The sequence below is a fragment of the Zalophus californianus genome, chromosome 3 (assembly GCF_009762305.2).
Source record: "Zalophus californianus isolate mZalCal1 chromosome 3, mZalCal1.pri.v2, whole genome shotgun sequence".
Lineage (NCBI taxonomy): Eukaryota > Metazoa > Chordata > Mammalia > Carnivora > Otariidae > Zalophus > Zalophus californianus.
Window position 1 is genome coordinate 4,084,966 of NC_045597.1, and position 16,179 is coordinate 4,101,144.

General features: G+C 44.7%; 1 protein-coding gene across 1 annotated transcript in view; it reads right to left on the reverse strand.

The window, feature by feature from the left end:
* The window catches only part of MYO16 (myosin XVI), a 475,554-nt gene that overhangs the window by 393,319 nt on the left and 66,056 nt on the right, over positions 1–16,179 (reverse strand). The window contains exon 3 of the mRNA XM_027590435.2: positions 9,584–9,654. Within this exon, the coding sequence (XP_027446236.2) occupies positions 9,584–9,654 (71 nt within the window). The remainder of the gene's footprint in view (positions 1–9,583; positions 9,655–16,179) is intronic.

Below are 16,179 nucleotides of genomic sequence, written 5' to 3' on the forward strand. Positions count from 1 at the left end.
CCGCCACTCGGTCACCTTCAGAGAGCTCTGACACCACTAGTCATCTCCCCTGGCTCCTCCCGTCACCGCCCTCTGCCTCTCCAAGGTCCAGGCAAGACGGGCTACATAATTTGTGGGACCCAGTGTAAAATGAAAAAGTGGGGCCCCTTATTCAAAAATGACCAAGAATTTGGGGGCATCTGGGTGGCTCCGTCGGTTAAGTATCCGACTCTTATTTTAGCTCAGGTCATGATCTCAGGATCGTGAGATTGAGCCCCAAGTCGGGCTCTGTGTTGGGTGTGGAGTCTGCTTAATATTCTCTCTCCCCCTCTGCCCCTCCCCCCACACCGTCTCTGTCTCCCTCTCTCTCTCTCTCAAATAAATAAATACATCTTTTTAAAAAATGACTGAGAATTTTAAGATGGTGACAGCAGAGGAGGAAACCAAGCATGGGCCCTGCAGAGCACAAAGCCTGGAGTGACCACATGGACCATGTGCCCGTGAAGCCCGCCTTGAACTGCCAAACCTCTTAATCAACCAGCCCCCCAGGTCCCTCAAGTCCACACACTGCACTTCCTTCCAGGGAATCTCTGGACCCTAGTCCATTTCAAATAAACCCTCCTCACCTAGGAATGTCCACAGAACCTAAATCTATCTGTCTGGAAATACTATCTCTGCTGAAGCCTCCTCCACTGAGTAGGTAAAATTCTTCTCCCATCAGGCCCTGGAAAAGCTTGGCCACTTTCTGAGCTTATTGACTTTTTTTTTTCTTTTTTTTTAAGTAAGCTTTACACCCAGCGTGGGGCTTGAACTCATGACCGAGAGATCAAGAGCCCCATGCTCCACCAGTTGAGCCAGCCAGGCACCCCTGAGCTTACTGATTCTTTTAGAGTCATCATTTGTTCACCTCAATTTGCTACTTTCTAAGATTCACTCTTCTCCCAAAAGGGTCGCTCTCCCCTTTCATCCAAGTTAGGGACTACAATCACAGTCATCGCCACAGTCTGAGCACAACAGCAATACTGGGTTACCCACCTTCTCTGAAAGCATAAAATGTCTTCCCTCCAGGACCCCAGAAACCTCCACCATGTTTTACTTATTTACCACCCCCTGGCTTGCCCCATGAAGACTGGCTCCCTGTTAAAGTACTAAATCCCAATATCCCAACCCATGATCAAAACATTCCATTCTGCCTCCTAAGGCATACTTAGAGAGCAACACCACAAATAGCTCCTTCCTCCAAGACTGTTTATTGAGTTGCCTAGGATTAGTGAGAACGAACACTCTCCACACTAACTCAGCGGTCCACAGCTTCTCAGGGAATACATTCTTTCACTGTTTGGAATTGTTTCTAAACAAAGGTAACGTCTCTCGATGTACAAACCCAATACAATGCGTAGTATTGATTCAGCTGAAAAGACCCTAAAAACCATAGAAACCAAATAACAAATACAGACAATTTTAAACTTAAAATGTTCTGTCTTTTCCCTACCTTTTGTCAGTTCTTCTGGTTGGCTAATGAGCATGTCTTGAGCAACCCTGAAATCTATCACTCAGAAAATCAAAAGCTGAATTCCCACATTAAATTCACTGGTTCATACATGAAAGTTCTTTTGCAAGTTTTTTTTTCTTTTTTTAAACATGGGTCGAACCTGTCACATTAGTTTCCTCAATGTCTATACATTTTCAGGTACACTTCCCTTTCTTCTCGTCTGTGTTGATTTCAAAGCCTCTAGGGCAGAAGAGACTAGCAAAGAGTTACTGGGACAACATCCAGATTGATCCAGATATCAGTTATTGAGTAGGTATCACATGCTAAGCACAGTTCTACTATTAAACAAAAAAATTATCTCTGAACTCTCTGGAAGCGGTGGGGAGAGGGGAAGCAATTTGGATTAATCATTGTCCATTTTTCTTGTTCTATATTTATGGGTTCTCAGTGGTTAAAAACTTTTCTACAGCCAGAGACAGATGGAGAGAGACAGAGACAGAGATACACAAAGAGAGAGACACACACACACAGATTTGTATCAGTAGGAAAATGAATTTGAATTTGTTGCAATTTTTAAAATTTTTGAAATCTCTCTAGAACTTCCATATGGCCCCTTGTACTAAACATCAATCCCACTAGCCACCTCTTTCAGCCGGTGCCTAGATCTGTACAGAATTACTTTCAGCTCTCTGCCATTATATCCCACTGAAGGATCGCACTCATTATAATGTCATCTTGAACATACTTCTCATCATTTTTGCTTTTCATGTACAGATGGTCTGCAACTTACAATGGTTCAACTTATGAGTTTTTGACGTTACAAAGGTGTGAAAGAATTCTGAATTTGGATCATGTCCAGGACTGGCGACGTGAGGTTCGAGCCCTTTTCATGGATGCTGGACAGCAGCCGCAGCTCCCAGGCAGCCATGTTGTCGTGAGCGAAGACAAGTGATACACTGCCAACCACTCTGTACCCAGGCAACCATTCTGTGGTATCACTTTCAGTAGACAATGCAATAAATTACATGAGATATTCAACACTTCATTAGAAAATGGGCTTTGTGCTCAATGGTTTTGCCCAACTGTAGGCTAATGTTGTGCTAGGCTAGGCTAGGCTAGCTACAGTGTTTGGTAGGTTAGATGTATTAAATGCATTTTTGACCTAATGATACTTTCAACTTACGTGGTTCATCCAGACATAACCCCATCATAAGTCATATAAGACGTGTTTCTTCTCTCTGGCAAATACTTGTCCTATAGATTACCTCTCCATTCATAACCTACCCAGAACCCTCCAAGCTGAATCATAGTTATTATTTCCACCTGCATTCCAAGCATACATATCTTCCAGCCAACTGAACCAAACTCTAATTATAAAACAGGCTATTACTAAAGAGATTCAGATGTACCACTGATGCACATCCAGAAATTTTAAAATCCTAATGGAACTTTTATCCTTTTAAGTGAATGTAACTCTGCTTCTTCAGCTGCAACATTGGTTTGCCTCACTTTGAATCACCAAGATTTTATTAGGCAACACTCTATTCCAGGCCCTGTGCTGGGCAGTGTACAAGTAAAGTTTAATGACACAATAACTACCCTTGGGAAATAGACAATCCAGTTGAATGAAATTGAGGGTGTTCTGAGCATTCTAGATTCACAGTGGAGGGTACCTAACAGCCTGATAGAATTGGACACTCCAGCATGGGACACTCTCAGCACAGGTCTTGAAGGATTTGGTGGGGAGGGTAGGGGTTGAGACATTCATAATCCATTAAGTATTCACTGAAGACCCACCATGTGCCCAGCGCTGCGCCAAGCCAGAGAGTTGGTATCATGGACTAGATATTGTCCCTAATCAATAGCCAAATTCAAGAGGGCAATGCAGTCAAAAGAGAAGTATGATGGGGAAGTCCAGTGAGCTACGGAGCCATCTCAGAGGAGCACCCCCAAAGTAGGAAACAGCATAACAATCTGGAGGAGAAATGAAAATGGCTCTTTGAGGAATTCTATGTCATTCGGCACCTTTCTGAGAGGGTGAGTTTCAGACTGAGACCTCAGGGAAAACCTTTCTGGGTGCGACATCCAGCTTCCCCTAGGAAAGGCTCTGTACCAATGATCTCAAGCTAGTCGACTGGGATTTTCTCAGAGGGGCTCAAAGTTCAAAGACATCTGTAAAAAATTCCTCGCCCATCTGCCTTCGTCCTGTCATGAAGGATTCTAATCCTTTATAAGTTGAGTTCTATGGTTGCAGAGATGAAGCAAAACAAAACACAAATCTCACTGGTAACTTTATTAAGGAATTTAGAATTTGCTCTTGAAGGAACCAGTCCTGTGTTATATATTTACTCAAAAATGGAAAATTCACTCCCCTCAGTTCCTGGTAGCATTCCGAGAAATGCATTTTTGTTGCCTTCTTACCCCCAAGTCATGCACCCAGGCAGTCCAGATAAAAATATACCCACTACACAGAACAAGGTTAAGATTTTCATTCAAGATTCAGATGGATACTGTACTCATGATCAAAGATCCTGGACGTAGGCTTTCCAGTTATGGATGCCATGATTCTCATGGACCAAAGAGATGCTGGATTTTAAAAAGCAAAGTCCAGCCAGAAATTTGAATCTTAATCACATCCTTGGAAAAAAAAAACAAAGAAGTCACTATTTCCTGTCCATGGAAACTCTACTTCTTGTTTTCCAGCCCTTTCCAGCATCATCCTCAGACATCAGAATGGTAGGGTTCTCCTGCTCATGGGCATTATCCTTTCGCATGCATCTTGCTCCTTCAATTGCCTCTTCGCTTCCTGCTGCACCATACTGTCCAGATGTACCCCATTTCTCGTCACCCAAGAAGCTCCCAGGAACGGCCCCTCGAGAGGGCACATTCTCTTCTTCTACGATTCATTTTCTCGCCAGTGTTTACCCTCACAGCTTTTCCCCTTTACTTTCTGGGAGAGCAAAGGGGAGGGGGTCACACGGTCAATGCCCAGATGCTCCAGACAATGTCCACGTACTTGTTGATCACTGTTGCTCTCTAACACCTAGACCAGTCTTAAAATAAGATCTTTCTTTAGACCTTTCCTCCACAGTCCTAATATTCTGACTCTTCAAAATATAATATTCCCCCTCCTCTAAGACACTAAAATGTGGAACAGCTGCAACTGTAGTAATTTGCTAATTATCTCTGCTTCTTCCAGCTCCTGAAGCTTGAAAGATGTGGAGAGTGAAGCCCAGTGAGCAGCCAACTCAGACACCAGACTTTCTTGGAAGAGCAGGAAGTGATTAAAACAGAATTTTAGCCTCTAACAAAACGGCAGTCAGAACTACTTCTATCAGTTTCTTTTATTATATGAAACATACATGTAAAAATGAAAAGACTTTGCCTCCTTTCCTCAACCTGAGTCACTGCTAAAAGTTTCTGGTCTAGCCTTCAAGATTTTCTCTGCTCTCGCAAAAGATTCTCCCCCTTTCTCTCTTTCTCTCTCTCATCTACCTGCCTGTACTATATACGCAATTCATCAGGTCAAAGAAAGGGTAGTTCCTATTTCTAATGCATTCCACTCAAGCCTCACTGTGGTCAGCTGCTGTCACAAGACCACACTAAAAGAATTTGTGTTTCATGCTCCCTTTTAGAGGGTTTGGTCACCATCAGGAGCTCCTTCTCGAGAGCTCATTTATTAGAGGTCATAACATAAAACCCTGGACAGTGGTTTCGCAAAATCTGTGGGGTGCTGTTTCCAAATCCACAAATATCGTAATTTCTTCCTGAGACTTAAATCTGAGTGTTCATGTCTATTGGGCTCCTGGGGTGCAGATCCTGTCACCTGCTGTAATTACTTCCCCTCGGTTGATCACAGGACTTGACACCTGCCATATGTTTGATACATGAATTATTTACGGAAGGGTAGGCAAACAAGCCAATCCAGAGGTATTTGGTGAAAACTTTAAAAGAAGATAAAACTAAAGATTTTATATGACAAAATATACTCAAACCTGCTTCTCAAATATCTACCTGTACGGGATGGGATTTGTTCATCTCCAACATCAAAGTTCTCCCGCCACTTCTAAGAGAAGTGTACCAAAATCTACACTTGGAATCGCTCAATAAAGAATAATTGAGTTAAATAAAACTCCGAAAATCTCAACAATTTCCACCGCTTATTCTCGATGGCCCACGCAAACAGAGGCTGCCTTTTTCTCAAAGGCGTTGATCTAAGCCTCTATAATTAGAGCTTCGGTGCTGATAACACATCAGGCTTCACAGCGCAGGATGCCCCAAAGTTGGGGCCAAGAGCACAGATGCTCACACCTGACATCTCAGAGAGCGAAATTGCCTTTTTCAGTACCTAAGGCATGTTGAAACCCTGTCATTTTGTCTCTCTGGCAACTTGCAATTTTTCATTTGCTTTTATTTACTCAGGAACCCCAGGAGAAGATGACTCGGTGCTGAGCCCGTGGCCCCTCGGCCGTACCCAGGCTTTCTCAAGCACAGCCCAGCTCCACCTTCCCTTTATCCGAGGCTCGCAGCCCATGCCTAACGGCATGAAGATGCAACACAGCTGCACTGACCGGAGAGTTAAGAAAGTGTTTCCCTCTGCCTTCTCACTTGAATCCTCTCATTTCATTTTCCTTCTGACCCCACCATTTCTGAGTCTTTATACTCTGTGACCTGGGCCTCAAATAATTCACTTCTCATTAGCCTGATGTCCTTGGGGCCCATTCATTCATCTGTTCATTCGTGGACGACGTACTATTTCCTGCACATCACACGCCAAGGATATAAAAGTATCTAAGACAGCCACGGTTTTTGAAAATGCAGTCTGGCAGAGAGAAAGGGCACATCATCCATTAATTATGACCCCTCATGACAAGATCTGTAGCAGAAGCAAGGATCATGCGCTAGGAGGTCTTGGATAAAAGAGTAATTACGTCTGATCGGGAGGGTCGGAGAAGGTGTCAGAACTGTGCTCCCAAGGCAGGAGTGGCCTCATTCTGGTCCTCTGCCATGATCTCCTGTTCACCCCTCTCCCAGGTCTGCCGTAATCAGTGGTTTATTTTTCCTCCCTCCCTGGGAAAACTAAACTCCACATGGGCACAGAACGTGTTCTGAATCTCGGCACCCCTAAGAGCGATCATAGCATCAGATACTAATTAATTAAGTAGTTCATGCACTAACTTTCCTACTCCACAAATCTACTAAGGATCTACCCAGTGCTGGGCACTCCCCCAGGCTGATGAGAATATGGCCAGTTCTTGCTCTCATGGAGTGGACGGTCTAAGAAGCAGGACAGAATCACATGGGTCTCTGATCTGTTTGCCCTATCCTACAGGGCAAGCCAGGCAAGGCTGCTCCGTTAGCTGTCTTCTGAGCAGAGACTCAAAGCGAACGAGGGCATGAGCGGTGTGGATACCTGCAGAGCAATGTTCCAAGTGTAAAAGACAGAAGGGAGGGGGTGCACCTGGTGGGAATGTGGCGGACACAGTAAGGAGCCGTGAGAACGAGAGGGGAGGGACCGGGCGGGGGCCATGGTGGGGGCAGATCATGGCATGGCTCTACGTAGGACTTTGGTTTTTTGTTTGTTTGTTTGTTTGTTTTTTGAGTGGGAAGGAAAGTTTCTGGTGTATTCTGATGGAGGAGAGACGTTGACTTGACTTCTGTGTGGCAACAGCCTGCAGGTAGGTGAGGATAGGGCGGGGAGATGAGAGAGGCTGTTGCTTATCCTGTGAAAGGGATGATGCTTTAGGAGAGCGTGGCAGCGGTCCAGGTGAAGGGACACAGCGGCATCTGGCTGTAGGTCAGAGGCCCAGAAAGCAAGCACTGATTTGCTGACTGACAGGATGCACTTCTTTGTGCTCATTACAGGCAAATGCATTTTATATATTGTCATGGGTGTGTCTCTCTCCCTCTCAAACACACACATGCTCAGTAATAATACATTTTTGGCAATATTAACAATGAATTCACATGATTTGTTTACAGAAAAGGCCTGTCTTCCAGTAGCTGAGTTAGAATGACAGTGTGTTCTCTGAAAACCGAAATGAGCACCTTGCAGGTACCACTGGGGAACAGGTGTGACAAGAACCTTGTGTCAGCAGAGGCCAGAGTGGAAGCTCTGTACTATCTGTTACTAAGTGAACTTGGCCAAATTGTTTCATACTTCTGTTTCTCAGTTTCTAACTAGGAAAGTCACAGAGGCATACTCCCAAGCACACAGAGCTATGGTGAATAAAAAATTAATTTATATGAAAATGCATCATAAATAATACACTATAACGTGCATATTGATCAATATCTAACATAGCAAAGACACTTTATGGCCTAAAAGTTATTTTCACATCTATCTGATCATCACAATGCATGCTGTGATGTGTATTCATCACAATAAATTCTCTGAGCACAATAGCCCAGATAATATCCCCATTTCACAGATGGGAAAAATGAGCCTCAGTGAGCTTAAGCATCTCCTCAAACTTCATGAAAGGAGTAAGTGTACATGAAGTTACATATGAGAGGAAAAGACCAAAAGTCACTGGCATGGGATGGAATTCTCTCCTGATCACCTTCTGATGGGGGACACAGAAGCAGGTGTAGACACTCCCAAGAAAAGAAAGCAGGGCCTGGCCTGGTCTCCTTCTGAACATGCTGATCACCGGGCCTCCTGGTAGAGAGATAACCATATTGACCAAGAGCAGCACGACCTTAGTCTACCTAGCGCTGCTTATCATCATCGGACCTGGGATCTAGGAACTAACAAGGCTTGGCTCCTTAGAGGTTTCATGTAAGCCATGTAATGCTCTGAGTCTCAAATGGAGAGGTTTCAGAACCAAAACACTCCAGGGAAGGAAAAAGTCATCTAGAAATCTCTTTCTGTCTCAATCAATGCTGGAGAGAAACAGTTTACATTTCTTCTACAGACTGTCTCCTATCAATATTCTGAGTTGTTTTTCTATTCTGCTGAGTGCATAACAAGATTGTCTGTACCCCCAGATATCGTGAGCCTTTGGTAGGCACAGGTTTCTCTTGTATGCAGTGGTTCTCAGCCTAGGCTGCAAATCAGAATCAGCTGGGGGAGCTCCCAATCGCTACATCCCAGAAAAATTAAGTCAGAATCTCCACGGACCGGGCTAAGGTTGTGAGGCAGGTGTCGGCATTTTACCGCTCCCAGGGGATTCCAACGTGCAATCCAGGCTGAGAACCGGTGGCGTGTTCCGGAGCTCTGGGCTGTTTGATGCATGACCTTTTTTAACAGAGTTCAATGTACCGCAAAGAAATACAGCTCATCTCTGACCTTGGTAGAGGACCCTAAGTTAGGTTTTTAATGTCATGTTAATTTTTATATTTTTCAAAATTAAGGCTTAATCATTAAATTAGTCCTAAAGACCACTAAATTGAATCCTTCTATTGACTTTTTAAGTGAACCCGTAAAAATTTTTGGCACATGAACCTAATATAATATTTTTTTGTTTGTGCCCTTATTTATTTGTTGATTCACTTAGCCATTCACTGCTTTGTCTCCAAAAGAATGTTGGTGAGCTTTAGTCACATTTATATGCGCCTGGTCACAAGCAGAGCACAGAGAAAGTTCACTGTAGCCAAAGACAACGTGTAGAAGCAAAAGAATGACTGCCTAATAGTCTATAGTGGATACAATATTATTTGCTTCATTTTCAAAAGCATCTTTTTTAGGGCAGAAGTTCTAACTCCATTTGTTAAAGATTACTTATAAACAACAACGTAGTAATTAGGAAATACTGCAGCTCGTTATCCAAGCCTGATCATTTTAAAGTGTCATGTTTTGATGATCATCTGTCAGATGTACATTTGGGGGATGCCTGGGTGGCTCAGTTGGTTAAGCGTCTGCCTTCGGCTCAGGTCGTGATCCCAGGGTCCTGGGATCGAGTCCCGCATCGGGCTCCCTGCTCAGCGGGGAGCCTGCTTCTCCCTCTCCCACTCCCCCCTGCTCATGCACTCTCTCTCTCTCTCTCTCAAATAAATAAATAAACTCTTTAAAAAAAGATGTACATTTGGCTATTGAACTTTGAGCCCACGACTGATGCTCCTCCCTGTGTCGCCCCCCCCCCAACCGTGCCCCAGTCAGAGGGTGCTCACCAGATGCAGCAGGGACCCTCCTGAGGAAACGGCGGTGTGCGGATCCGCGCCCTCCTTCAGGAGCCGGAGCGCTGAAAAATCAAAAGAGTAGGCAGTTACAGCACGTGCTTCACCCACACCGTGAACCAAAACCTGAGCGGTTCCTTAATACCTAAAATGCAAATAGCCATAAAAGCCAAAGCAGACTCGTTAGCCGCCCTCTGACCTCACTTGGTGTGTGAAAGACTGGTGGCGTCTGTCTGCACATCAAACTTATTCCTCCGTCTGTCAGTGTCATTTCCTATTACAGCTGAGCAAATCATTCAGAAAGGGGGACACGCTCTTACAGTGTATTGCTTCAACGTGTCGAGTTTGTATATCCTTTGTAGGGCAAAATAATAAAAAGAAATTACTTCACGAGGCTCATGGAGGCACTGGATCACTTAACTTTTATTTTTTAATTTCACTGGGGCCCATTGGCTTAAAACAAAGTTTGTGCTCTGGACATTAAACTTCTCTTGCCGCGATGACCTCTTGGCAGGGTGTCCACCGTTCCCAAGAATGCACTAGGACACAAAGCCATTTCTACCTAAGTTAATAATGCCAAAAAGGTCAAAATAGATGCCAATTATCAGAATAAATGCACAGGTGGAAGGGGACCTGTGTTTGCACCTGAACAGCAAAGGTGAATTCATTAGTACAAGAAATGCCACAGGCATGAGGAGACTGATTGTTCTATTTTCCGCTTCTTACAATGGACTCTAGGACCAGCCTCACAGAAAGGCTTATCAATTCCCCAAAGCACGTTTCCACAGTTAATAGCAGTATCACAGTCTTAATAAAAAGTCATTAATGCATTTTCCACAAGAACTATAATTAAAGCAACAGTGACTCTTTTTTTCCCCCCATTATACCACAGACCGGTATTAAATGGCTCGGATTCAAACGCATACCTCACTGAGCATACTGTCTTTCCATGAAGTTTCTCTGCAGTCTGGAGTGTTACCTGATGTACCTTCTATTCTATGGTACCCCAAATCATTTATGTGTTCCAATATCTAGTGTGTCACCATCTTCCCCAAAGCTAACCGCACGTCACGAGGGGCGCCATGGGTCCTGGCAGACATGGCAACCCCCACTGTCCCCTCTCCAGGAAGGCCGTCTCGTGGATGACGTGCACAGTGGGGGTGAAGAAGGAGATTGAACAGCCCCTCCAAAATGGGGGTGACGTGGAGACAGCAGAGACAACCCGTACCCAGCCCAGTGTGCCCTCCAGACAGCCCTTCCTTAAGTTGGAGGGCCTTTCGTCCAAATCTCTCTCCCCAGGGAAGTCAGACACGCCCCTATGCCCTCTCAACAGCGGCAACACTTGGCTCCTTGGATCTGCGCCCCTTCACTTCAGCTCCCTGAAAGCTGTCCTCAGGAGGAGTCTGTCCACATCTGTTCACCTTCCAAGTGGCTTCCCCTGGAGTATGCTCTTTCTCCAATTAAGAATTGAATTCTTTTCATAACATAGATTCTCCTAACGTTGGTAGTTTGTGACAAAAAAATTTCTCCAAGACAGCATTCTTACAGGATCAAGTGTAACCTGACATGGCGTGGGGCGGCCATTTGCTTACTTGGGCATCTCCGCCCTTAGCCATCAGGAGAACATCCAGGAAGGTAAGTCCTTTGCCTTTCTTGTCCTCGCGGTATTTCTAGGAGCTGTCCTGCTGTGTGGTTTGCAGGTGCCCTTTCTCCCTCCCGTTCCCTGCTCTCTCTATGCACACGTATAATAAATGGATGCACTTCCTGCTCCCTCGCATACTTCTTGCCCTTAATTTTGAACAGTCCATTGCCAACAACAGTTAATTAAATACATTTACCGATGGTTTCCTCAGAAGATAAATAACTCTTTTACCCAAATATTTACATTTTTAGCAAATGAAATTATTCATCTTGAATTAACTAATATCAACACAGTGCTTTAAAGTTTTCATAGCAAAGCACTTATACTACAAATACAGTATGAGGCAGATTTTATTAGAAAAACATTCATAAAATGCTGTCAGATTTTTTTTTAAAGATTTCTTTATTTGAGAGAGAGAGAGAGAGAAAGCAGGGGGGAGGGGTAGAGGGAGAGGTACAAGGAGTCCCAAGCAGACCCCGCATTGAGCAAGGAGCCTGACGCGCGGCTCGATCTCACAAACCTGAGAACAGGACCTGAGCTGAGACAAAAGAGCCCGACACCCAACCGACTGAGCCACCCAGGCTCCCCTGCTGTCAGATTTTTGAGTAGACTCCACTGTGCACATGTGTAGTGAATTATACATAATAGAAGTCAGTGAGACACTGGCCTTGGGCATCCACAGATTTGGCTATGAGGCCCCACTGGGAGACCTACTGAATTCTCTGTGCCTCAGTTTCCTCTCAGTTGAACTCACGCCATGGGGGCACTGACAGAAGTGAATGAGCCAACAGAGCAGCATGTTAATCATGCCTCCTGGCCCTGGGCACAGATCTCCAAATGATTCCTACTAGTATAATTACTCTACGTCGCAAAACCCCATAGTAACATATCCTAGAATCCATAACTTAAGGTTTGGTGCGCCTGGGTGGCCCCGTCAGTTAAGCGTCTGCCTTTGGCTCGGGTCATGATACCGGGGTCCTGGGATCGAGCCCCGTGTCGGGCTCCCTGTTCGGCGGGAAGCCTGCTTCTCCCTCTGCCTGCCACTCTACCTACTTGTTCTCTCTCTCTCTCTGTCAAATAAATAAAATCTTAAAAAAAAAAAAAACGTAACTTAAGGTTTATTCTAAATTTTCTCAAAACCTTCCAATTTTTAAATGTTGAATGTAAGTGTAGGATATAAACCACGCAGACTTAGCAGCAGTCACTTGGAGGACGAGTGTGTAATTTATCAAGCACGAAAGGGATGAGGAGCACTATGCGGAAGGCAGTGAAGAACGGTGAACGTGCGGGGGGTGGGGCACAGCATGTGGCTCGGAGGACTGGCTCAGGGAGGACATGGCACATCAGGCTACAGGACTCGGACACCAGTTTGTGGGCAACAAATGCCCGCCAGTCAGCCCTGAGTACTATATATTTAGTTATTTGTAAATATTTGCTGTCAAGGGTACAGTGCCAACTAAGCAGGCTGGGACAGGGTGGGTGCCACATGGCAAAGGGAGGGGTCTGTGGAGCACTGACACCATGTCCAGGGAAACCAGTTTGTAAGGTGCAGAAGACAGATGGGTAATCACAGGAGCAGGGAGAACTACCGTGGTGTGGTGGTGAATGTTCCAGGATGGACAGGGATGGAGATGGAGATGTCTAGACGGATGGATGGACGGACAGACGGATGGACAGACGGATGGAGAGAGGGATGGATAGATAGATATGCATTTATGAGTTTACTACACATTTTATTGATACAAAGGCTGTGTAGCCCACAATTTACAAATAATTAGATGTATAGTACTCACGATTGTAAATGCCATCTGGCCAAATGACTCTCACAAAATACTTTTGATGATTTTTGTTGAGCTCTTATATCCACAGCCAGTCTGTGGTTACAATTAGTGCACATGACCTTGACATTTGGTCGGTATTTTCACTGACATTAATGAGTAGAGCCAGGGGTGAGCAAACTATGGCCGGCAGGCCAAATCACGCTCTGGAATTTATACAGCCTTTGGACTAAAAATGGTTTTTACATCTTTAAAGGGTGTGTAAGAAAAAAAAACAAAACAAAACAATGAAAAACAACCAAAAAAAATCCAACATGAGTGGGCAACATGGACTTTAGGTAGCCTGCAAAGTTTAACACAGCTACTATCTGGCCCTTTACAGAAAGTTTGCTGGCTTCTGAGTAAGATTAAAATGAAACAATGAAGTGTGTCAGACGTTGCTCATTTATCAATGACCTGACCTGACGGACATCTTTTGGAAGTAAGAAAATGGTTTTTGGACAGTGTATCACATTGCATCAAATTCTTGGTCCTGACATAACACATTTGTAAGTATAGCCCTGCATGAACACGGCCTTCAAAACTTCTTAATTCGAGACAAGCAATAAGACAATACGTCAAGCCGGCTTCCGTGGTGTGATTCTCCTATCTCAAGCTGCCAATGTGATGTCACTGAACCCAGGGCTGGGAAAAGATGTGACATAGCACACGATTATACAGCATTCCCACCACAAGACATGCAGGTGACTTCAAGGGCAGAAATGAGAGAAAAAGGCAGTGAACTAATTAGGAAGTGATGAGTCTTGAGTGTTACTCTTTTAAAAAATATTTTGTTTATTTATTTGAGAGAGAGAGAGAGTGAGCACAAGCGGAGGGGTAGGGACAGAGGAAGACGCAGACTCCCTGCTGAGCAAGGAGCCCCATGCGGGGCTCCATCCCAGGACCCCGAGATCATGACCTGAGCCGAAGGCAGATGCTTCACCCACTGAGCCAGCCAGGTGCCCCTTGTGTATTACTCTTTATTACAATCTACTTAATTGTAAGTTTATATACTTCAGTTTTCACTATAGGCGTTGTTTAACTGTTTCACAGCCAACTGACAAATTCCTTAAATTTTAACAACTGGTTCTCAGGGTCTGGAAGGGCAAGCTCAGCGAACCATGGGGAGCAGCCTGAGGTCCTTAGGGAACGTGTCCAAGAACATCCAGGAATGACAAGGACAGTACACCCAAGAATTCCAGAACTTCTTGCCACAGTGACAGAGGAGTAAGTCCTACCCCTCTCGATTGGGCCACACCTCAGCCTAAGGAGAACAGAGGAGGGGACAATTTGAGCATAATTTTTTCCCCTAGATAGAAGGGCTGTTTACATTATCAGACAGCACTAAGTTCGAACCACGGAGGGCACGCTGACAGGGACGCCCCTGGATACCACGGTGGGGACTCAGGGATAAGACAAAATTAGCTGTTCACAAAATAAATGTTTTTCACATAAACACACACCACAAATTGTAGAGGGAGCTAAATTCTATGTCTGTCAAGGGTTAAAACTGGACCCTGTGAAGTACCTAGATATAAAGACGTAATGAAGAAAATGCCATTTGCATAATAATTCCATTCATAACAGAGAATTTTGAAAAAGAAGAGGGTATGATGGGGGAAGCGAGGGCAAAAGAAACATTAAATTTCCTTACTACTGACAGCCCACTGACAAGTCCTTAAAATAGGCAGAGCAACCTTCCCCTAGGAGCTCGGCCGCCTGGATATTGACACTTGGGTAAGGGCAAAAGGCAACCTCAGCCCAACCCCCAGGACCCTGTGAGTCTACTTTAACATGTAAAAATTCCTTTGGGAAGTTCCTTTATCCATTACCCCCCCTCCCTGAGCTATATGTCAGCAGTCATCCCCCAAGCATATGGCCCACCGATATACATCTGAAGGGCCTCATGACCAAGGTTTTAGTAGACAGTAATAAACGGCCTTTTCCCAACAATAGCTAGCCCCCCTCAAGGTCCTGGAAACCTTTGCTTCCAAAATTCCTTAGAGACTTATGCTCTCCCTGACCCCCTCCCAACCCCAGTACAGCTCTTTCTGCCCATGGGTCCTGTGCTTTAATAAAACCACCTTGTTTGCACTGAGGACAGATCAAGAATTCTTTCCTGGCCGTCCGCTCTGGACCCCAACATTTCCTACATCAGGTACATTTTTCCAATGCTAACACACACTGAGCACTTTTCTAAGTACCTGGGCTGTAAGTGCATTAGTACAAAAATTACTTTAATTCTCTTAACTCCATGATGCAGATCCTATAATTGTTTCACGAAGAAGGACACTCAGATTGTGTGATGCCCCCCCAACACCAAGCCACATGGTAACCTGGTGGATCTAGAACTCAAAGTGTGGGCGGCAGGATTCCAAGGGTTCTTAACAAGAAGAGCATCGAGGTAGAGAAATTTTAAAATCACAATGGAAAAGAAAAAGTCATAACAGGAATCAAGATCCATTTTAATGCCCTCCGATTACTCGTTTTGTGTAAAACTGCCCAAAAGTACCTTTCTCTAAAAAGGTACAGGTTCGTAGCAACCTTGTAATAACAAGACGTGAATTGCCAGTTAAGTCAAATGGCCTAGCCACTCCAAGTCTTTCTGTGACAATAAAATCCGCAGGAGAACAGCCGGAGAGACAGCCATCTGGGGCCCAAACAGAATAATGAGGCTGAGGCTTCCTTTTAGAGTAGCGCTGCTTGGAACTGATTCAGCATTTATTGTATATTTGTGGCTTCGTCATCAAGCTGCCACAGAGCTCCACTGAGAAGTCTGTGTGGGGGGCATGATTTGATATTTAAAAAGAAACATTCAGCCTCTAAATCTTCAGCTATCGGGGTAGAAAATGGAGGCAAACACATCAGAAAATTTGCTAAGGAGCTTTAACAGACTATACAGCTGTCCCCACTGAATGTCCCCACCAGCGCCAACAACAGCCAAAGCCAAGAGTCCAGCTGAGAATCAGCACTCATTCTGAGTCTCCAGACAGCACCGTGATTTATCCGTGTTGATGACATACCACACATGGAGGAGAGGAACCGGACAGCAACTTGGTGACCGTAACTGCTTTGGGGATGCTAGGAGCCCGGGTGGGTATCTGGCTACACAACAATCAATGATGCTCATG